The sequence below is a fragment of the Glycine soja genome, unplaced genomic scaffold, assembly GCF_004193775.1.
Source record: "Glycine soja cultivar W05 unplaced genomic scaffold, ASM419377v2 tig00033671_1_pilon, whole genome shotgun sequence".
In the NCBI taxonomy this organism is placed as follows: Eukaryota; Viridiplantae; Streptophyta; class Magnoliopsida; order Fabales; family Fabaceae; genus Glycine; species Glycine soja.
In genome coordinates this window covers 4,107-29,011 of record NW_021143893.1, presented here as the reverse complement: position 1 = coordinate 29,011, position 24,905 = coordinate 4,107, and the positions used below count along the sequence as shown (strand labels likewise).

General features: G+C 37.5%; 1 protein-coding gene and 1 pseudogene across 1 annotated transcript; both read left to right on the top strand.

Annotated features, from left to right (window-relative positions):
- Window positions 1-738: 738 nt before the first annotated feature.
- LOC114404413 lies at window positions 739-16,395 on the top strand (annotated as a pseudogene).
- LOC114404411 lies at window positions 13,174-13,917 on the top strand. The gene has a single exon (XM_028367377.1). It carries the CDS (start codon window positions 13,174-13,176, stop codon window positions 13,915-13,917), a length of 744 nt encoding a protein of 247 aa, XP_028223178.1.
- Window positions 16,396-24,905: the final 8,510 nt, after the last annotated feature.

Sequence of the window (24,905 nt, the reverse complement as noted above, 5' to 3'; positions counted from 1 at the left end):
CCTCAATCTGAATCTCTTGCCTTGGACGTGTGTGGTGGTTGTTGTACAGCCACAAATTATGATTTGATCTTTTAATTTTTATTTTGTAATTTATGATTGTTTTTAATCACCAAAAATTACATTGAAAATTTAACTAAAAAATGCCACTTAGGTTCAGATGTTCAAGCTTAAATTTTGACAAAAAAATAACATTTTGAATTTTTTTAAAATATATTCTAGTTTACTAATGTATATATACTTGTTTTTTTAATATGAGTACGTTAACAAATTATACCTAGATATTATCTTAAAATAAACCAATAATATAATTTATTAACACACTTAAAATACACCAATAATATACCTAGATATTTTAATTAATATATAATTAGTTATATTATTATTATTATTAAATACTCCAATATTTCTATGATAAAAGCAAATGCACTTTGATAATGAAAAATTACCTTTCTTATAAAATATGATTTTTCTATGAGTCTAGCATACTATGATTAATATATAAATTTTTTTAATTCATAAAAATCAAACTCGTCAAATAAGTTTATAACAATTCAGTGCTCAGTTGACTAAGTTACACCATAAATGAATACTTTTTCTGCATTGGAATTTTAAGCATATTAAAGTATAGACTTAATCCTTAATTTAAATTAATATTATAATAATAATATGATCCAAAAACATTGGAGAAAAGAATTGTTAATTTATGTATTAATCTATAAAGTGGATGGAAGTAAAACGTCACAATTTCACAACGGTCCCTTCCTCCGCGCCAGTTAGTTATTGTTTGCCACTTATTATATGCCACCACTTTCTCCTCTACTCACTCCTTCAACCACACACACATTAACCCTCTCTCTCACTCTCTTTCTTCTTCTTCTGTATTCGTTTTTTTTTGTGTGTGTTAAGTTTTTTGTTGTGTGTGTGTGGGAACATTACAATGACGGACATCACTGACGACATAGCGGAGGAAATCTCCTTCCAGGGCTTCGAAGATGACTGTAAATTGCTAGGGAACCTTCTCAACGACATTCTCCAGAGGGAGGCTGGCTCCACCTTCGTTGACAAGCTCGAAAAAATTCGAGTCCTTTCACAGGTTCTGATTTTTCTTTTCTTTTTTCTTTTCACTTAAAATAATTGTTTTTGGGTTTTTAATCAATACCCCACTTTTTTTTTTTTGGTGTTTTCTTTAATGGGTTTTGCTTCTTTACCTTTTCCTAGAATGATTGGAGTATGCTGTTAATGATCTTAACTTGATTTTGTGAATTTTCGGTGATGGGGTTCTAATTTCTTTTTTCTTGTTATCTTTGTTCTTGTCGTTGTGATTTCATCACTGTTTTATCAATTAGTCTTTGGTTTTGTTCGGTTGTGGAGAAAATGGGCGAAGGTTGAAACATGACATGCGTAATGCATTTAGACTTTCATGATGCATGCATGTGGGGTTCTTGTTTTATGCAAAGACTCAAATAATGACTGAGCTAAACCTCTTATGCTGGAAATTTAATTGCTTTTTTAGTTAGTTTTTGGGTTCCTCATGTTACGAATGGAATCTTCAATATTCCATGTTCAGTTTGGAAATTCAATTGCTTTGTATCAGTTACAGTTTTTGCCTTTAGTGAATCATCATTTTGGTTCGTGAAAGTGTAATGCATTGTCACATAAATTCATCCTTGAAATTAAAGAAATTTCTAATAAGTCTCTAGAATTCATTAAGTCCTTAAACATAACTACTTATTGCCATTTTGGTCCCTAAACATTTATTAATATTATCATTAATTCACAATTTTCTTATATTTTTGGACTAATGTGATAGACAGATTGTATTTTCAGGAACTTATTTAAAATTTCCTTAGTTTTAGCTTTTAGCTAGGGACTATATGTAAGAACTAATGTAACAGACTCAAATGGTGGTTTACTCTTTTTTTTCCTAACAAGCAACAGTGCTAACAAGAAATGTAGCGTGTCATCCAATCATGAATTGCCATATAATTGAAAAATTGACCTTTATTCATGTGTGATTTCGTTGGTAATTGGTTAACAGTGTAACAATCTTTATCGCTGGGAGTTGAAAATTCCTTAAGAGTTTGTTTTGGTATTTAGAGTGCTTGTAATATGAGACAAGCGGGAATGGAGGACTTGGCTGAGATGCTAGAGAAGCAATTGGCTTCAGAGTTATCCAAGATGACGCTGGAAGAAGCTTTGCCCCTTGCTCGTGCCTTTAGCCATCATCTTACTTTGATGGGTATAGCTGAAACCCACCATAGGTATACATTCTTGTCTCCAACTATTGTTGTCTTTTTATTCCATTAGTTGATAATTTGTCTTGTCTTTATTTGGCTGAGCTCTGTGCAAAATTAAGCCGCAATCTCTCCAAAATAAGCCGAACCTTTGACTAATAACAACATTGAGGGAATACTATACTTCTTTAATCTAAGATTACCCCAGTATGATAGTCTTGAACAAGTTATGTTTTTGCAGGGTTCGTAAAGGAGGAAATATGGTTCTTGCTGCAAAATCTTGTGATGATATCTTTAACAACCTGTTGCAAGATGGGGTTTCTCCAGTTGAGCTTTATAAGACAGTGTTCAAGCAGGTCTGTGGTTTTGTTCCTCATTTCTGGCTAATCTGCATAGTCTGAGACGTATAGATGAAAATAAGTATATGATCTTTCGTTGTCTATGCACTCTGCAAGCTGAGATTAAAGCATGTAATTATTTTCTTTCTTGACAATTATCTTGTTATTAATTTAGTGAAACATTATGTGTGTATTGCCAGGGATTTTAACAGAATCTGGTTCCAATTGCTATTGTCATTCAAAATCTAATTTCATTTATGTTGCCACAGGAGGTTGAAATTGTTCTCACTGCTCATCCCACTCAAATTAACCATCGTACCTTGCAATATAAACACCTTAAAATTGCTGTGAGTTGTTCTCTTTTCTGAATATATTAAATTACTGGAGGCTTGAGCATTTAACTTTATGATATCATCTCTCAAATATTATGGAAGTGTGTTGTCTCTAACTACTTTTTCACCTTCAAGCAGCATCTTTTGGATTATAATGATTGACCTGATCTTAGCCCTGAAGATCGAGATATGTGGATTGAAGATCTGGTACCATTCTTGAACTATTTCCATTCTACTTAACCACCGGTGTTTGTACCCCAAAAGTAAAAAATCCACTAGTTTTTCAGTGTGGTAGATTATCTTTAAATGTGAATGGATAGTGGATTTCCTTTTTCTAACACACTTTATTTCTATTCTCATCAATCATATTGGCTTTTTTAGGTGGGAGAGAAAACTTCAATATGGCAGACAGATGAACTTAGGCGTTCAAAACCCACTCCAGTTGATGAAGCTAGGGCAGGTAAGCTGGTTGAGTATTATATGTTAGATATACTTTACCTCTTAGCTTTAGGCTTTTTAGTTGTTCCTAAGAATGGTCTATGGCCATTTTGACCAAGTGTTCAAGAGTTTTGTCCTTGTTATCCCCAAAGGCACCTACATGAACGCATAATAAATCAATCTTTTAAGAGAGAATCCTTGACAATTTATATGTGTTAGGGTATTGAATATCCCTAACAGCCAGAGAAAACAAGAGAAACAGAAAATAGAAGAATATACGAAAAATACTGGGAGCAAACTGAATTTATTCAAGAAGGAAACCTTCTTCCAAGGGAAAACCCTTTACAATTTCTAATTCTTCTCTACCCCCTCCTCTAATGAGAATACTCTTATTTATAATATCCTAATCCAACTAATTGATAAAGATAGAATAATAAAGATAAAGATAGAATAATAAAGATTAGATGATAGAATAATAAAGATAAAGATAGAATAATAAAGATAGATGGCCCTAAAGATTAAACTAATAACTAATTCGATCCTATCTCCCGTGTAGGGGCTTTCTTCCTTCTAGAATAGACCCTCCAGATAACTGGTCTATATTGAGATCTAACAATATGTCATCTCTTGCATGATTTGATTCACTGTTAAAAAAAAAAGAAGTGGAAGAATCCCTTTTACTTTTCTCTTGTTTCCGTAGACATCAACCTGTCAACTTTTACCTCCAATCCACTTTGTCAAATCTTTTCCAATTGAATGATATGAGATTGACAATAGTTGCATACGTGTGGTAAAAGCTTTGAGATCTTTTTTATATGTTTCCTCGGAATGTTTTTGCAAAAGGTTTCATATGATGAGGCAACAAAATCTGCTTTTTCAAATGGAAAGTTTTCATCCGGCATGAAAATAGTTTGTAGATACTACAAAGTATTTTAAACCTTGGTGTGAGTTAGACTAATATAGATACACTATAGTATTTGATGATACACTGCAAGTGAAATGGTCATCCATTTATTGTTCTATTAATGCACTCACAATGTCTTTACATGATTAGCTGAAGATTTTTCTATATGATTTGTTCTTCTAGACTACGCCTTGTCACTGTTATATCCTCAAAGATATCTTTGATACTCTTTCAATCCACTTTTAAGACTTGATGATCACTTCTTTCTCTTCAGAAGGTAATGATGAGGAGGATCACCATGAGCACTGGAATGGATCTATGAGTAGAAGTCAGTCAAAACATCCTAATCAACAAGCTTCACCACTTCCGACTAAACTTCCAGCTGGAGCTCATATACCCTCTTGTGCTTGGCCTGGTACGTATAATTTTTCAAAAAATTGCTGTCTGGTTTTTTGTTTGCATATCCTGTTTTTAACTGGCATGTTCTTTTCTTCTGTAACTGCAAAAAAATATTTACTTGTTGAGTGGCTTCTAACTTTAATAATCTTTAACAATTTTTAATTAAGGAATGATGCCCATTGCTGATTGCATGAACAAATGAATTGGAATCCTTCCAATCCTTTGAATAACTTCTCATGCTATCATGCATGAGGAATATAGTGCAATTTTATTCATATGCCGACATATATAAATTCTTGACCCAATCAAATATGTTATTAACTTATTATCTATTAGTATGAAGTTCTGGTTTGAATGTTACATTTCATGTAGAAGAGGGTGGATCTGAGTATCCCAGACACATGCCAGGAGCTGATCACAAGCAACCTAATCACAAGGTAGATCAATTCAGTAGATTTCCTAATTTGCCATTGAATCCTAGATAATACATGTGTACATATATTCACTGATAGGGTGGTGAGACTTCAAGTTCAACTGAGAGCAATGGTGGCAGTCAAAATGCCCGTTTGTCAATACCAATTTTACCAAATTCCAGTTCTTCATTAGTTTCAATGACATACTCTCCTTCTTTCAACTCTAGTCAACTTGTTGCTCAGAGGAAACTGTTTGCAGAATCCCAAATAGGAAGGACCAGTTTTCAGAGGCTTTTGGAGCCAAACTCAGGTTCCTGGAATTGCTCCTTTTAGAGTTGTCCTTGAATATATAAAAGATAAGGTATTACTTCTGGTTTACTTCAACAATGCTTCAAAATTGGTTGCATGGACACATGTATTCAGTTTCTGCTGTTTTATTTTGTACAAAACTATGCTGCTTATGTCTTAGGAGTTTTTAGCTTTATAACCTGGCAGGCATGTACTAAATGTGCCCGTGTAGACTGTAGTTTGCAAATGAAATAAATGATATTGCATAACTTTTTGTTTGTTTGTTTGGGTTGGTAGAAACTACATTTTGGTTTAGAAGTGAAGTTCCACGGCAAATAATTTGGAAATATTGGGAGTCCAAAATATTTTCCCGTAAATGGACAATCTAAAACCATATTTTTTTTTTATCTTATCTTTATTTATGTTGTTGGCTTGATTTTTCCTTTAGGGAGAAAGACGTGGTTATGAAATTAAGTCAGCAGAACCACTAAGGATTGATATTATTGTAGAAAACGTTGTGGCAAATAAAGCTCTACGAGATTGATTTCAGCATATATTGATATTTTCTGTATTATTTGTAGATAAAGAGTGAAGGACTTTTGAACTTGAGTCTTGGCACTACGGATTTGAAATTCAATTGCAAAATGTCTTTGTGTAGAATGACAGATAGCAGACACATGGATCATTAATTTATATGCGTTATTAGGAACGTTCCTGGATATGATGAAATCATATTGCTTTTTGGTCAAAGACTGTTAAATGTACTAATCTTGAGATCAATCCTATTTGCTTTGTTCCACGGCTTTCACAGTGAAGATGATTATATAGATAGAACCATATATACGTTAGGATATGCATAGGATGAAAAATATATTTTCCTAGTTTTGATTTGAATATTGTCTGTGGAGGATTTGTATCCTGGGGTGCCATTAAAACTAAATCACATCTACATTTTTATTGAATATGCAGATTTTATATATTTTTTTAATAACCGGTAATATTATCTTTCGTTCCATGTGTTTAGCTTCTGAGAACTCGTAGACGGTTGGAGATTCTTATCGACATTGTCCATCTAAACATGATCCTATGGATTATTATGAAACAAAATATCAGCTTTTGGAACCTCTTCTCCTTTGTTATGAATCTTTGGTATTCTTTCTTTTCTACCCTTTTACCCTCTAATATTGTACAGAATTATCATTTAGCTCTACATTTCTCCAGCAATTATGTGGATCTGGGGTGCTAGCTGATGGTCAACTAGCTGATCTGATTCGAAGAGTTGCTACTTTTGGCATGGTGTTACTTTTGGCATGGTGTTAATGAAGCTTGACTTGCGTCAGGTATGTTTCAAAGTTTTTTGTTCATTATTGTTTGGATAATCAGTTGTGGCCTGAAACTAGCAGTGTGACAGGAATCAAGCAGACATGCTGAAACCATTGATGCAATTACAAGGTATTTGGATATGGGCACGTACAGTGAATGGGATGAAGAAAAGAAACTGGACTTCTTAACTAGAGAGTTGAAAGGGAAGAGACCATTGGTTCCTCCCAGTATAGAGGTGAGATTGTTATACATAGCAAAGCTTTACAAGCTCTATATCCAGTAGGATGGTAAAACTTTTCATTTTAAGAAAAGGAAAGAAGTTGATATTTAAATTATTTTGAGCTTCTTTTCATTTTTCAATATTATTGATTGAAGTTTGAGAGTTTATTTTGCATAACTTTAGTCTACAACTTTGACTGGTTACATTACCTATAACTTGCTTTTTGTTCTTTTTAGGTTTAAAGTTAAACTCTAGATCTATGAACTTAGTTTATGGTGTAAACCAAGGCTAGTACACTACACTTTGAGGAAGTTCAAAGCCAGCTAAAAGTCAATTCAAACTTTGATACAAATTTACCCAAAATAAGGACTGAAACTCTTTCTGTAACTGCCTATATCAGCAAATATTACATACATCAACTGGTTCAATTAATCATACATATCTTTTTCCTAATTTCAGTTAAGCTCATACCCCTTATCAAAATATCTAGAACAGAACATGCGACTGAAACTGTGTATTAGCACTTCAACATTCCTCCTTGATACGTAAACAGAGCTTCCAAGGAGTGTTTGATTTTCTTGCTCAAGAGTTGTTCAACCAGAATGCATCTATCATACTACACACCTACACGATCACTTTACAAAAAAAGATGAGAGAGAAAGAGAGAGAGAGAGGGAGAGAGACAGAGAGAGGGCGCGAGAGAAGGAGAGTGACAGACAGAGACAGAAGAAATGAGAGATGGAGCGAAACAGACACGGCGAGGACGAGTGTGAAGCAGTATCGAAACACGGCGAGGACTAGCACAAACAGAAGAACTCCAAACGGTTCCCCTTCAAGGAGATGGAGGAGTATGGATTGAAGGGAAGAACCATATGGAGGGCGACGAGTCAACATTTTCGGAAGGGACAATGACTACGCTGAGGAAGAAAACTGGACTAAGGTGGTAAGCAGAAGATCAATGAAGGTTATGCAGAAATCCTCTTTAGCGGGAAGACAATCACAAAATCTGGAGATAGGGGACAACAACAAACACTATCGCCTTAACTGGAGGAACAATGCCGACATTACCTCCTTTTATTTCACCCATTTCCCCGACGAAGCTAATGAAGAGTTGCTATGGAGGCACTTCAAAAACTGGGGTGACGTACGTGAAGTATACATCGCTAAAAGACTCAACAAGGATGGCAGGAGATACGGGTTCATGCGGTTCAAGGGAGTCTCGGATGCAAAAGGATTGGAGGTGAGACTGGACAACATCTTCATCAACGATTGTAAACTATTTGTCAACCTTCCTAGGTTCGACAGACCAGTTCGGAATACAGAGTTGTAGAAAAAGAACCCCATTAGGAGGAAGTACACCGACGAAACAAGTAAGCCCTGCGGGATAACTACTGGTGCTCTTCGGAGATCATATGTGGACGTGATGACTAAGGGGGGGGGTGCCAAGGAGACAAAAGGGCAGACGAGGCACAAACACCAACTATTCTGATCAACCCAGATGAAGGTGGGGAATATTGGTGTAACGAAACCTGGGTGGGCATGCTAAAGAAGGTGATGGAGGTGGAAACCTTAGAGGATCGTATCACTTGGGAGTTAGGATATAACGTCCGCACTAAGTTCCTCGGAGACGACATGGTTCTTCTCCCTGGGATGTCCGATGACAAAGCTCAACTCCTCATTCAATCAGAGACGGAAAGCGATGATTCTCTCTTTTACTCACTGGAGAAGTGGACGCCGAAATGTAGACCCAATAACAGGGTTGTTTGGCTCCAGCTGTGGGGATTTCTGATACAGGTGTGGGAAATGAAAAATCTCAGGAGGGCTGTAGCTGCTATTGGGGATGTGATCGAGTCAGACGATGACACAGAGGACCGCCGACGATTGGACCGGGCTCGAGTATTGGTGCGGACACCGCTTCCGCCGTTGATAAGGTCGGAGGTCATCGTCCGTGTGGGGGAGCTTGAGTATCGGGTATGGATTGTGGAAGAGACAGGGTTCGAAGGTGGGTCGAACCGGAAAGGAAGCTCGCCGTCCGATGGGTGGTCGGAGATGATAACATCGGACGACGAAGGGGAGGTTGGCGATGTTCTTGACGACACTAATACCAATTTCTCCTTCTCGCCGGAGCTGCCCAACCAGAAATTGTCTCCGTCTCGTACCCAACGGGCAGAAGGAGGGACCGATGTGCGCTGTTGTGATCTTAGACCCCTGGGTAATATCCAGGCAGACGTTACACCCAAAGAAAAGTCAAAAGGCACTGTAGAAGGTATGCTGGGCTCTAGCTTTGGTAAGCTCAACCTAGGGGACAGCTTCGCAGGAACAGAAGAGGAAGCTGCTAACACCAAAGAGGTAACCTGCTATAATACCCTACAGGATGATCGAAGGCACAGGAATCACATAGAGGGAAAGTATTTGAATGGTGGAGCGAAAGTAGCTGCTGACCAGACCTTTATCGGGGAAGAAGAGGGACATGTCACGCAGTCTCTCTCTCCTTCTTTATCGGGGCAGATTCAACAAGGAATTGGGCCAGGTTGCATTAAGGGCACAATTTCGACTCAAGGAGGGTGTAATAAAGAAGACATCCACCCAGTTGAGCTTTTGAGGGTGCAAGCTGTGCAGAATCAAAAAGAGGGTGGGCTAAGTAATGATTTAGGCCCAATTTTGAAAACTGACGGGTGCCATAAGGAGGAATCCCTACCTGTAATCCAATCCATAAAAGAGACTCCAGACAAGTATTCTAAAGTTTACTTTCGACAACAAAACTCTCTCTTTAAGGCCCGACTCTCACAGATTGAGGAAAAGCATCCTCAACTTCAAGATGGCATCCAGGCTCTAGCAGATCAACTTGCCAATCAGGATAAGGTCAAAAATCAGAGTTACGTGGACTCAGAAAGGAGGTTAAAAAGCATAATTGAGTGCAGTGATAAGGTGTTGCAAGAGGCTCAACAATTATGGCATCTCGGAGAAAACTTAGGCATGGAGACAGTTACAGATAACCTACATTTCCTTCACAGTTATGCTTCTATGGAGTGTAGAGACAGAAAAGAAGCTAAGGAGTTGGGGAATAGGAAACCTCTTAAATGAATATCCTATCCTATAACATTAGAGGGTTGGGTAAAGGTATTAAGTGGGCCTCTATCAGGAATTTGGTTGGGAAGCATAAGATAGATCTTCTTTGTTTGCAAGAAACAAAGAGGGATTCCGTTGACAAGGCACTTTGTCAGGCTCTGTGGGGTCACTCAGACTTTGATTGGAAATGGTTTCCTGCGGTCAATACAGCTGGGGGGCTTCTCTGTGTCAGGAATAACAATAACTTCCAGGTTGATATTAAAATAGCTGAAAGGGGTTTCATCATGTTGGAGGGGGTATGGCTGGTAGAAAGTCAGAGGGTAGTGGTGGCTAATATCTATGCTTCTTGTGAGCTAGAAAGCAAAAGACAGTTATGGCAGAGGCTATATTTAATGAAAATCAGTCCCAGGTTCAGTGCTGGTGCCTTGTAGGGGACTTCAACTGCATTAAACACCCAGCTGAAAGAATGGGAAGCACTCTTTGTAATGCAGACACTAATCTTATAGCTGAATTTAATGAGTGGCTCGCTGAAATGGAGGTAGATGATATTCCTTGCTTGGGCAAGCCCTTTACTTGGGTTAGGCCTAATGGTTCTTGTAAGAGCAAGTTAGACAGAGTGCTGGTCTTTGATGATTGGGTATCCAAGTGGCCTGATAGTTCCTTACACAACCTTGAAAGGAACAGGTTCAGTGCTGGTGCCTTGTAGGGGACTTCAACTGCATTAAACACCCAGCTGAAAGAATGGGAAGCACTCTTTGTAATGCAGACACTAATCTTATAGCTGAATTTAATGAGTGGCTCGCTGAAATGGAGGTAGATGATATTCCTTGCTTGGGCAAGCCCTTTACTTGGGTTAGGCCTAATGGTTCTTGTAAGAGCAAGTTAGACAGAGTGCTGGTCTTTGATGATTGGGTATCCAAGTGGCCTGATAGTTCCCTACACAACCTTGAAAGGAACTACTCAGATCATTGCCCTATCATTTTGAATTCTAAAAATATTGATTGGGGCCTTAAGCCTTTTAGGGTTTTTGATGCTTGGTTGCACAATAAGGACTTCAATAAGGTGGTGAGGGACTGCTGGTCTACTAATCAACCTATGGGATGGGGGGGATATGCCTTGAAATGCAAACTTCAGAAAATTAAGCAAAGGTTAAAAACAAAAGAGCAAAGAAAATTGTGGAGACTTGGGCAACAAGGTGAAGCTAATCCAGCATAAGCTGAATGACTTGGAGAATTCCCTCACAGCTCAACCTACTGATCAACAAGTTCAAGAGCTCAAGAAAGCCCAATCTGACCTTTGGGAGCAATCTATTCTTCATGAATCAATATTGCGACAGAAGTCTAGATGTAAGTGGATCAAAGAGGGAGATAGCAACACTTCCTACTTCCACAAAATCATTAATTCCAGCAGAAGGAGGAATGCCTTGAGGGGGATGCAAATTAATGGTAGTTGGGTAGAAAACCCTTCTGCCATTAAGGATGCAGTTCTTCAGCATTTTAATGGCAGATTTGTTGAACCTTACCTGCACAGACCCAACTTAGATGGGGTCTCTTTTAATGTCTTGCCTTCAATCCAAAGTGAGATGTTGGTGGAACCCTTCAAAGAGGAGGAGATATCTAGTGCAGTGTGGGCTTGTGGCAGTGAAAAAAGCCCAGGGCCTGATGGGCTTAATTTTAGCTTTATTAAGCACTTCTGGAAGGAGCTGAAACCTGAGTTCCTTAGGTTCTTCTCAGAATTTTATGTGAATGCAGTCTTCCCCAAGGGTCTCAACTCATCATTCATTGCTCTTATCCCCAAGATCAAGGACCCTCAACTTATTAGTGATTTCAGACCAATATCTCTAATAGGCTGTGTCTACAAAATTATTGCCAAAGTACTATCAAATAGGCTTAGCAAGGTTATGAATCATCTCATAGATGAAAGACAATTAGTTTTTGTTAAAGGCAGACAGTTGTTTCATGGAGTTTTAATTGCTAATGAGGTTGTTGAGGAGGTTTGGAGATCTAAGAGACCTTGTTTGGTGTTCAAAGTTGATTTTGAAAAAGCATGACTCTGTGTCTTGGCATTTCCTCTTTTACATGATGAGAAGAATGGGGTTTAATGAAAAGTGGATTGGCTGGATTAAGGGGTGTCTTTCATTAGCATCAATATCTATACTAGTGAATGGAAGTCCTACTTCTGAATTTAAACCTCAAATAGGCTTGAGACAAGGGAATCCATTGGCTCCCTTTTTGTTTGACCTAGTTGCTGAAGGCTTGACAGGCATGATGAGGGCATTATTTTCCAAAAACTACTACCACAATTTTATGGTGGGAAAGAAAAAGATCCCAGTCAACATACTACAATTTGCTGATGATACTATCTTATTTGGGGAACCATCTATGGATAATGTCACAGTTATTAAGGCTATTCTCAAAAGCTTTGAAATGGTATCTGGTCTCAGAATTAACTTTGCTAATAGCCAATTTGGTGCAATCAGCCAAACCGAGGACTGGTGCAGATTTGCAGCTGATTACCTGAATTGTGGCCCCCTGCAGTTTCCATTCAGTTACCTAGGGATGCCTATAGGTGTCAATCCTAGAAGGAAGGTGGTGTGGGAGCCCATAATTAGAAAATTCGAGGCTAAATTGAATAAATGGAACCAGAGAAATGTCTCAATGGCAGGCAGAATTACTCTAATAAGTTCTGTCTTGACAGCTTTGCCTCTGTTTTACATGTCTTTTTTCAGGGCCCCTTCAGTAGTGATAAATAGGCTTACTACTATCCAAAGACACTTTCTTTGGGGTGGAGGTGTAGAAGGTAAAAAGATAACTTGGGTGGCTTGGGATCAAGTGTGTGCTCCTAGAGATAAAGGAGGCTTGGGAATCAAAAACATCAAGGCTTTTAATAGAGCCCTCCTTATCAAGTGGAAGTGGCTAATGTTCCAACAACCTGACCAATTATGGAGTAGAATTCTCACTTCAAAGTACAAGGGGTGGAGAGGATTGGAAAAGGGCCTTCCTAAGCAAACCCATTCCTTTTGGTGGTCTGATTTGAGGTCTATAATTCATCACAGTAGCATGGGTGATGTCTTAAAGCAGTTTCTTTGGAAATTGGGCAGTGGTGATCAAATACTATTTTGGGAAGACTCTTAGGTGGGTGATGGAATAACTCTTAGAGATAAATACCCAAAATTGTATCAAATATCCTCTCAAAAATTTCAGACAGTGGAAAGCATGGGGTCCTTTGGAGAAGCTGGTTGGGAGTGGGAATTCTCATGGAGAAGAAATCTTTTCGACAATGAGTTGGGAAGAGCTTCAGCCTTTATTGAACAGGCTACAACACTAAGCCCTAATGCAGCTTTGAAGGATTATTGGGTGTGGGGAGCTGACCCAAAGGGAATCTTTACTACTAGAACTGCCTATCTTTGTATTAAAGGTGATCAGCCAATTGGTTACCTAAATCGTGGCTTCAGTCAGCTGTGGGAAATCAAAGTACCTCCTAGAGCCCTATCCTTTGCTTGGAGACTACTTTGGGATAGGTTACCGACTAAGGAAAACTTAATTAGAAGGCAAGTTGTAATTGAAAATGATCTTTGCACCTTTTGCCAAAGCCAAGTTGAATGTGCCTCTCATCTCTTTTTCACTTACAAAAAAGTTATGCCAACGTGGTGGGAGTTTAACTCTTGGGTCAAGGAAGATAGAGTTATGCACTGTAGGCCTGGGGACAACTTCTCTCAGCACTTCTCCTTGGCTGGTTTGAGGGATTCTAATAGAAAGTGGAAGATTTGGTGGATAGCAGCTACAATATCTATTTGGAACCTTAGAAATGACATGATTTTTAAAAATCAACCGTTTGTCATCCCTAAGCTGGTGGATAATGCAATCTTTCTCACCTGGTCTTGGTTGAGGGGGTGGGAAAAGGATTTTGTTGTTCCTTTTCAGCAATGGTCCTCATTTATGTCTTTAGCCTTTACCTAGTGTGGGGTGTATGGTTGGGTTTTGTAGTTTTCTTTGTTGGGTTGCTATTTTGTTGCTTATGTTTTCATGTCTCAGGAGATGGCATCTCCTTTGTATCTTTGTAGCAAAAAGAATACATCAAACCGCTCCATACAAGCCTATGGCCTATCCTATATAGAGCCTAGGTTAAGCCAAACTTTTTTTTTTTATAAAAAAAGTTAACCTTATGCATAAAATTTTATAAAAAAAACTTATTTGGTTAAAAGGTAAAACTATAGGTCATTTAAAAAATCTTTTAAATGTAAGTTAAGTAAATATATATTTTTATTAACATTATTGATTAATAAAAAATATTATCAATATGATTTTAAAATAATTATTATTAAAATCAACAATTTTATCATATACGACAATGTATAATTGAAGGAAAATATACTTATATATTAATTTTTTAAAATAATGTAATTATCTCCCTACAAAATTTATTACATTTGTTTTTACAAGTTTATGAAAAGTGTTGTAATCGACTATTATTATCCGTCCCAATAAACTAAATTAAGTCCATTCTATGGTAGTTGATGGATGTCCATTCCATAATGGGGTTTTGTTACACGCACCCAGCATAATAGATGGTGCACCCATCAAACGAGTGTTGAAGCTCAAGGATTGTCCAATCCATAAGTGGTCCAAATATTTTTTTTCTATTTTTTTTTAAAAACGTTTTACAAATTAATTTAAAATTAATGACCCAAACAAGAATCAAACCTTCGAGTTTTGTGTTATTAGCACAACACTCTAACCAACTGAATTAATAAATCAATTATATTATAAAATAATTAATGTCACTATATGTAACACTAAAATTTTTAATATTTAATGCGCATGAAAGTTTAGATAATAAATTTTGTAACAATTAATTTTGATCTAACAATTAATTTGTTTACACATGTTCGTAGAAAAACAACCACTAGATCACATGTCATTCACTTATTGGATAATTCAACACTGCAGAAGTTGAGTGTTGACTAGCAACATAGTAACAATGAGGTGAAACAAGAGCCTAAAAGAAATGGAGAACAAAAACAACAACAGTGGCGAGTCGGAGCTGCGGGTGGTGGTTGTCATCTTCCTCTTGAAGGGCAGATCGATCCTCCTCGGTCGCTGCCGCTCCGCTGTCGGCAATGCCACCTTCACCCTTCTAGGCGGCCACCTCGAATTCGGTCACTCCCTTACTCTCTCTCATATTATGTTTTTTTTTTCGTCAAACATTTTGAAAACGAAATAATCAAGTAATGCTTAGTTTTGTTTTTATATTATTATTATTATTATTATTATTATTATTATTATTATTATTTGAACTTAATATGGGCGTAAAAATAACTTAGAATTTTATATAAATTATGAATTTTTATTATTATTAAACTGACCTTAGTTAGTGCAGCTTATATTTTTTAAGTGCAAATTTTATTTGTGTTTAGTTTAATTTTGATGCTTTATTATTAGTAAAACAAAATTGTATTATTAATTAAATAAAACATGTTAGTAATATATTTTTTTAAATATTCTTTTAAACATAATCTTTATTATGAACTATGTGTTAGAATTAGATGATTATGTTCCTAATACTTTTTAATTAAAGTTACTCTAAGCATTATTTTTAAAGTAATTTTTATAAAATAAAATTAAAAATTATCATTTATAATTAAAACCCACCAAGGTTAGCTGGGTGAAAGGAAAGTTATTAAGTTTGTATGATGTTTTATGTTTAAACTCCATTACTGTTATTGTAGATAACTAAAAAAATATAGTACTTTGTTTAATAATTAAATGATGAGAAGAATTATGCATAGATAGTGTAATATATTTTATAGAATCATCTAATCGCAATTCATCAGGTATGATAAGTTTGATTTATTCTATTAGTACATAGATAGTAAACTCTTAAATGATAGTATAAATATAACAAATTGTTAATTAAATTTATTTTATCTAACTAATTTGGGGGCATTTTAATTTTTCAGGAGAGTTTTGAGGAATGCGCAGCAAGAGAAGTGAAAGAGGAAACATAGTTGGACATAGGAAACTCAGATTTTGACCGTAACAAACTATGTTAGAGCAGCCAAAAAAGTGTCACTATGTGACCATTTTCATGAGGGCAATGGTGGACGTGGATGTAGTTAAAGAACAAGTTTCACAAAATCTTGAACCTACCAAGTGTGATGGTTGGGATTGGTACGAGTGGGATCATTTGTCACACCCTCTGTTTGGGCCTCTTGAGAAAATGGTCAAAGGAGCTTTCGATCCATTTCCAATTTGATTCTGCTAATTGGTATGATTTTGTTTTGTGAAGATTCTTGGATAATCGTACGTTTGGGCTAGGTTTAATATGCTTTTGTATGAAATTTTTTGTTTAGTTTAACATATTGTGATGAAAACAATTATGGTTTGAATGGCATTCAGGATGCACGTAAATTTGTAAAACGTCTAATTCAGAAGCAACATTGATAGTGTTTGAATTAGGGTCCATTTATTCAAACCTATTTATTAAAAAATATTTTTTAGATAAAATAAACAGATTTTTTTATATTTTGATATTTTGAAACTGCTTTTGGTTTAAAAAAATATTAATTTTCTACTTCTTTTTGAGAAGTTAACTTTATATGTTTCTTAAAAAAACACTTATTTCACAATTTTTTTAAAGTTTAAACAAACTGATCCTTAGTTAAATAATAAAAACAATCAATTATTTTATGTTACAAATTAATGTAAAAATAAAAAATAATTAATAATTCAATATTTTAAATATAAAAATTTAAATAACATTGAAGTCTAACTTTTGACAAAGAAAGAATATTTTGGTAAAGTTAAAAAACATTAAAAAAATTAAATTAAGAGGAGAAATTCATTTCATTATACATAACTATATTATTTGATGAATATTTTTAATTTTTTATAATTGTAGTTAAGTTGTTTTTATTATACATATAAACAACAGGATTTTAGTTATATATATATAAAGTTTTAGATCATAAATTTTACTCTAAAAAATATCCCACACTATATTCATGAACACCAAATCCTTTATCTTCAAAATATCATGTGTCTAATCATTTCGTCTAAATGGATGGACAAAATCTAGTATTGTTTTCTTCTAAATTCAATTCATTAGAAGACATTGTGGACATTTGTTTGGTACATTTAAGATCATGGTCATAGTTAAAAAAAGCATGATTAAATCATTTTTTTCTGCTGCCATTCCAATCTAGGAGCTTGTTTCGAATTTAAAATGGGAGGGAACAATGGTTTGAGAGGTTGAGGAATGAGAGTAAAATTGAAAGGAAATCTTAATATATATTTATACAAATCAAGTTGAGTCTTCAGCCAATGTTTCTCTCCCAAACTTAACGAAGGCTTTATGTATTTTTTTTCCAATTTGTTATTGGAATTTTGGCAAGAGTATTAAATCCTTCAGGTAGCAATAGCGATAAATAGAGTCGTCTCCACAAAAACTTGTGCAATAATTAGGTTATTTAATAATAAATTTAATAGACTATGAATTTCAATGTTATTAAGTGATCAAAAGTAAAGTCTTAAAAAAAGTAACTACAATTAGAAATATCATAAGGGGTTAAATTGTAATTTTAGAATTTTCTTAAGTCTTTTTTCGTGAAAATTAAAGTTATCATTTGAAGTATAACTTAATAAAACGAGATAACAAATTTGCGCAAAAACAAGTTTAGACGATGGAAACATATTTTAAAAAATAGAATATGTTTTTCAAACAAGATCAAATTCAAACACTATGTCAGTTTAAGACAAAAGATAACTAAAAAGAAAGTAAGACCCATATTTATATTGGTTTGTCTCTACCATTCAGACTAAGTTCAGTTTTTGGTTAGCAATCAAGTTTCACTAATTTCACAAAAGTTACAAGTATTTGTCACTGTTACTTTTAGCTCTCACAACAAAGTTTATCGCCAAGCTTTAACAACCGAATATTCTTTGTCCTACCAAGCCACTGTTGGTTCTATACAAATAAGAAGATATGTTGTTTGATTTGCTAACTGATTAAATCTTAATCATCTTACAAACAAATGTGAAATCTAAGCATTTAGTTTTTTGTCTTAGAGTATTCAAGATGTTTTGAGAGCTTTTCAAACTTTATAAGAATATACAAAGAGTTTTCTACATAAAGAATTTGAATGATAGCGTGTAGGTTCGTTACTCATTTCTTCAAAGCATCTAGTATTTATAGGTTTTCATTTTCAAGTGTTTGTTGTTTCTAAACGATTATAATTTTCCTTTGAGCTTGCATCTGAAGCTTGTGGTTATTAGATCATTTAATGCTTGCATTAAACGCATATCCTGCTTCATGCAGGAAAACCACTATGATTGGCTTTCGTGTTGATCACTATAACAAAAAATCAGTTCCTTTTAGTCAAAGTAGATCTATCACAGTAAAACACATCTTTTGATGTTGTTTGGAAACTTTTAGAACTTAAACTTCATTTATTCTTCATAGGATTCGACAAATCCTGAAAGAATGTCTTGTGAGACAATTTCTGCCAAATGAACCTCAGACACAAAGTACTAAATGAAGTCTTAAATGTCATCTTTAATATTGTATCAGATCATGACTTATTCATACTTCTGTCTGAAATATCAAATAGAAGATCATGAAGCATAATCTGATATCACATAAGACAAAACTTTTAACCGTTGTATTTATTTGTATCTAATAAAAATAATTAAGGGTCTTGATTCATCTTAAAATATCTTTTGACTTAACAATAACAAAAAGTAAAGACAATTGCATAAGAGTAAAGAGTTAAAAAGGAATAAAGTTGATTGTTGATTTTTTTCAAACACTTGGTGTGCCCAGAAAACTTGGTTTGTATCAATGGATGAAATCATTGGAGATTAACTTCATTGGGTTAACGTAACATGCATTACAAATTATTCCTATTCAATTAAGCATATATTATCATTAACCTGCAATTTTTGCTAACCTTAATCTTTTAAGTGAGAAAACCAAAGTGTTTTGATTGCACTATCAATCCCTTGAGTAATATAATCAATTGACCAACAATATGAACTAGGGTTTTAAATGATAACCAATGATCGTTACCCTATCCCTAGGCATAAAGTTCATTGGTTGATCTCTTTTGTTCTCAATCCAATTTAATTTTGCACAGCAATTGAATAGAGAGAATCATGCAATAAGATGATCAGACCATGAAAAAATAATAAATATAGAAGGAAAATACAATAATTACATGTGAGCAGTATCTAATTACATTAAATCCCAACAAACAAAGGATTTAGCTACTCATAACCATGGGAAAAGAAAAATTGATAAACAGACAATTAGGGATGAATCTCTAAGCATGGAAACCAGCACACAACTCTCTCTTACCTTTGTGCCTTGGAATTCATATACTTTGGAACCGTTGCTTTGTGTTTTAGGCCACCTTTTTATACTACAAGTGGGCTCATAGCATTAGGAATTTCTAATAAACTCGTTTAAACGAGGCACACACGACTTGGTTAAGTGAACATAACATAAAAAGTCTTATAGGGGAATCACACCCCCGACGCTCAAGCAACACTGCAGACGATCTGAGTCTCTCTCTCATGCATCGTCCAACAACACAGACTGTCCATTGGCATCCTTTTATCGACCACATTATGGAGGTAGACAAACCCTTGGGGTGGAAATCACTTAACCTCGAGCGGTATGATGAGACAACAGATCCAGACGAGCATTTGGATGCCTTCCTAACATAGACAAGCCTTTACACCAATGACGAGGCAATTCTATGTCGTGTCTTCCCTATATCCCTCGAGGGAGCAACATTGACATGGTATGGTGGACTCCCACCAAGATCCATAGATAGCTTCGACACCCTCATCGAACGATTCAGTGTGCAGTACGCCACCAGTAGGTCTCATTGCATGACCTTGGCTGCCTTGGCCAGTCTATGACAAGCAGACGATGAATCCCTCAGAAAGTTCATTGGCAAATTTGGGCGCACAGTCGTCCAGATCCGAAATCTCAACCCTGAGATAAAGTTGCATTCCATGCTTCTCGCACTACACCCTAGCAAGTTCGTAGATAGTTTGTGCAAAAAACTACCTGGTAGCATGGATGAGCCGCATGAACGAGCCAAGGGTTACATCCAGATAGAAGAAATGTCCAAATTCTGGAATGAAGTCTACCAAGTCAAACAAAAGTGTGAAAGGTGCAAAGCAAACACCAAGACCGACTTGCACAAGTCGGACAAGAGGCACAAGCTAGACAAGCGCCAACCTCTCTCCAAAAGGCCCGGTATGAGCGTTACATACCATTGACGGCCAATCGTACCACGATTCTTGAGGAAGCCTTCGACCTGGAGGTACCTGTCCGGCTACCCCAAATGAAATCTCTGAGGCCAGGGTCAGACGCAACCAAGTACTGCAGGTTTCACCGCGGTATTGAACACAACACCAAAGATTGTTGGGCCTTGAACGGCAAGATCGAAGAACTTATACAGGCTGGATACTTAGCCCAGTTTGTTAAGAGACCAGACCACTACCAGGAAGGAGTAAGGCCTAAAGGACATCAAGAGGAGCAACACAAGAACCAAGAAGTAGACAAGAGAAGACTGGAAGACCGAGGTAGATAGAGACAACAACCACAGCGGCACGAGCGACCACCTTAACCAGAATAGGAATCCGCCAGCACATCAGAGGTGTAATCAACACCATTGCTAGCGGATTTTCCTATGAAGGACAGTCCAACCAGTCCCGAAAGCAGCACCTACACACTATCTGGGACATCAACATTAATTTTGTCGACACCTCCTATAGCGAAGTGTCCCTCCTATCACCTTTACGGCACAAGGACTTCAGGGGCATCAATCTCGTCAACCAAGACAATCACGGTGGTTGTCTCCATCATCATAGTGAATTTCATGGTGTCTAGGGTCCTCATCGACCAGGACAATTTCCCTAACATCCTGTATTGAAAAACATTCCAGAGACTCGAGGTTTCACCCGACATTGTCCACCCTTACGCAAGTCCACTCCTCGGCTTTATAGGCGAGAGAGTCGAAACCCGAGGCTATGTGGACTTAATGACCACCTTCGGTCAGGGCAAGCTCTCTAGGAGCTTCACCATCAGATATCTACTGGTTGACGCGACCACATCATACTTTGCCTTAATAGGAAGAAAGACACTCAAGGAATTGGGAGCCATATCCTCCATGCCCCATTTGACAACGAAATTCCCTACACTGACATGGGAGATTGTAATAGTTAAGGCTGACCAAAAGTAAGCACGCCAGTGCTATGCAGAGAGCCTGAAGGTAGCACCATATCCTCCCATTCAGGAGCCTGCCATGCCTCACCCTATAGTGGCTGAATGCACACAAGTCATGACAGTGGATGAAGGGTCTCATGTTCGAGCCTTAACTGTCTACCAAGCTAGCTTGGGCGGTGAATTTGACATAGATCCGCGATATGACACCTTCAACAGAGGCCTGAAACCCATTGAAGATCTTGCGCAGTTGCAACTTAGACCTAAATTGGGGTAGTGCACATGGCTTAATAGAGACCTCTCCGCTCATGAATACATGTGCCTTGCTGACATGCTACGCAAAAACATTGATCTCTTTGCCTCGCAACCATCTGAAATGTCGAGAATCCACCTTGACATAATCTTCCACCAACTTGCTATCTGGCCCCAGGCCAAACAAGTATCATAGAAGAAAAGGAAGACGAGAGAAAAGTGGCATAAAGCTGTCAAAGAAAAAGTTGACAAGCTACTCCACGCAAACTTCATTAGAGAGGTTAGGTTATGTACCGAGCTCGCCAATGTCGTCATGATAAAAAAGGCCAACGGCAAATGGCGCATGTGCATCGACTACATTGAACTGAACAGGGCATGCCCCAAAGATGCATACCCTATATCCAGCATCGACAGGCTAGTCGATAGATCATTCGGGTTCTAGGTGCTAAGCTTTCTAGAAGCCTATTCCTGATACAACTAGATTAGAATGCATCTTCCAGGCGAGGAGAAAAAAATATTCATCATTGAAGATGCCAAATTTTACTAAAGGGTCATGCCTTTCGGCCTAAAAAACATAGGCGCGACATACCAACGACTGATGGACTGAGTCTTCAAACAAAAAATCATATGAAATGTCAAGGTACATGTGGACGGCATAGTTTTCAAGTTTCAAAGCATACCCCAACATGTGGCGGACAAGGAAGAAGTCTTCGGGGAACTACAAAAATACGAATGCGCCTTAACCCTAAAATGTGTACTTTCGGAGTAGGCGGCGACAAGTTCCTTGGTTTTATGATCACCCACCAGGGGATTGAAGCTAACCCCGACAAATGCACTGTCATACGGGTGATGCATAGCCCAACCAACATACAAGAAGTTCAGAAGCTCAACGTAGGCTAGCATCCCTGTCTAGGTTCTTCCCAAAGCTCACCGAAAAGGCGAAACCATTTTACAAACTGCTCAAGAAAATTAAGCCTTTTTAATGGAACGAGACTTGTGAACAAGCCTTTCTAGCTTTCAAGAAGACCATAACCACACTACCATCTTTGAGTCGATCAAGGCCAAGAGCACCCTTGCTCTTGTATCTCTCAGTAATTGACGAAGTTATCAGCTCAGCCCCTGTACAAGAGGAAGGGAAGAACTAACTCCCTATCTACTTCACCAGTCATATGCTCCATGACATCGAGAAACGCTACAAAATGATTGAAAAGGTTGCGCTAACACTCATTCCCTTGGCCCAACGACTCAAGCCTTACTTCCCGAGTCATCAAGTGGTAGTCAAGACGAACTACCCCATCAAGCAGGTTTTTGAGAAATCCTGAACTCGTAAGAAAGATGGTGGCTTGCTCCATCGAACTTTCAGAGTTTGACATCCAGTACGAACCACGCGACCCCATGAAGACGCAATTCATGACTGAATTTTTGGTAGAATTCGTCGGAAACGACAAACCACCCTAGACTGGTGGATCCTTTTTGTTGACGGTGTGTCCAACGTAAAAGGAAGCGGGGTAGGGACTATCCTCGAAGGCCTTGACAATATCACTCTAGAGCAAGCCCTCAAGCTCAACTTCAGAGCCTCAAACAACTAGGCAAACCATGAAGCACTCATTGCAGGTCTAAAGTTAGCAAGAAAAGTTGAAGCCAAGTGGCTACGAAGCTACATAGACTCATAACTTGTCCAAGGACAGGTTGCCAACATATACCGGACCAAGGAAACAGTACTACTCAAGTACTATCACATAGCGAAGTCTCTCATCAACAATTTTGGGTGTTTCTAAATGTATTACATCCCCAGGGAAAGCAACATTTGAGTGGACCTCCTCTCTAAGCTAGCTAGCATTAAGAAGGTGTTGGCACCTCAAGACAATCATCTAGGAGACACTTTAAACTCCAACCATAGATGCTGAGGAAATTATGGCAGGAGAAGAGAAGTAACCAAACTAGATGATCTCCTACAAGAACTTCCTAATTTGGGGGGTCCTATCGCCAAATGAGGACGAAGCCCAACACCTCAAATGTAAGGCCAACTACTATGCCATCCTTGATGACAAGCTATTCAAAAGAGGGTTGACAACACTCTTACTCAAGTGCCTAAATAGTCAACAGACAGACTACATCATGAGAGCACTTCACGAATGGATTTGCGGTCTCCATACCAGAGGACGCTCCCTGGCCACTAAAGCGGTGCGAGCGGGCTACTACTAGCCAACACTTAGGATAGACACCCTCAACTTTACCAAGAGATGCCGAAGATGTCAAGAGTTTGCAGACGTTCCATGCATTTCTCCTAACAACCTTCACAGTCTAAGCTCCCCTTGGTCCTTCGCCATGTGGCGCTTGCCCTTTCGCCATGTGGGGAATGGACATACTGGGACTGCTACCAAAGGCCCTAGGAGCTGTGAAATACTTACTTGTCATTATTAAATACTTCACCAAGTGGATAGAAGCAAGACCACTTCAGGAAATTATGGCCAGCGAGGTGGAAAAGTTCACCTAGAGATACCTTATCTCCAAGTACGACCTCCCATATGCTATCTTCATCGACAACGACACTCAATTCAAAGCTCAGACTTACGAAGACTTCTTGACAAGGATAGGGATCAAGCACCTTGTCACCTCTGTTGAACATCCTTAGAATAACGGACATGCAGAGGCAACTAATCGAGTCATTCTCAGGGCCCTGCGTACTAGACTTGACAAGTCTAAAGGCCTATGGAAAGAAGAACTCTACAACATACTCTAGGCGTACCATTGTACACCCTAAACAACCACCAATGAAACTCATTACCAACTTACATATGGCACAAACACCATGATCCCCATAGAAGGTGGGGAATCATCGACAAAGAGACTATTATTTCAGCAACAAAAAAATGAAGAAAATATGAGGGTGGAACTTGAAATCATTGATAAAGTCCAAGAAATGACAAGGATTAGAGAAGAAGTTGCCAACCAAAAGATACAATATAAAGGTTCAATCATGAGCCTTTCAACCTGGCGACCTCGTATGGCGAGTCTGAGAGGAAGCCAAAAAAGATCCTAGAGCGGGAAAGCTTAGCCCCAACTGAGAAGGTCCCTTTAGGGTCACAACCAACCATGACAATGGAGCGTACTGCCTACAAGAGCTGGATGGCAAAGTAATTCCACGAATGTTGAATGCCACCCACCTGAAGTTCTACTTTAGCTGACCTACACTTTAAACCTAATGTTGTAGTCTTTTCCCTAATCAAGTCTTATGTCCCAAAAGTAGAAAAATCAAGGGTTTTGGTTTAAAGGGTTTTTAACGTGGCACATCTGGGGTAATGAAGGGGATTTGTACTTAATTAAATACATTGAATAAAATTTTGCATCACTTCCTTTTGACATGTCTCTTATCAAGACAAGAACATCCATAGTCGTACCTACAAGGCTCTTAAAACCCAAGGTCCGTCCTTGGGAAGCCCTCCTTCTAAGCATCACA

Bases quoted from the DNA above. Each gene is read 5' to 3' on its own strand.
- LOC114404411 (XM_028367377.1), top strand. From the start codon at position 13,174: ATGGGGTCCTTTGGAGAAGCTGGTTGGGAGTGGGAATTCTCATGGAGA.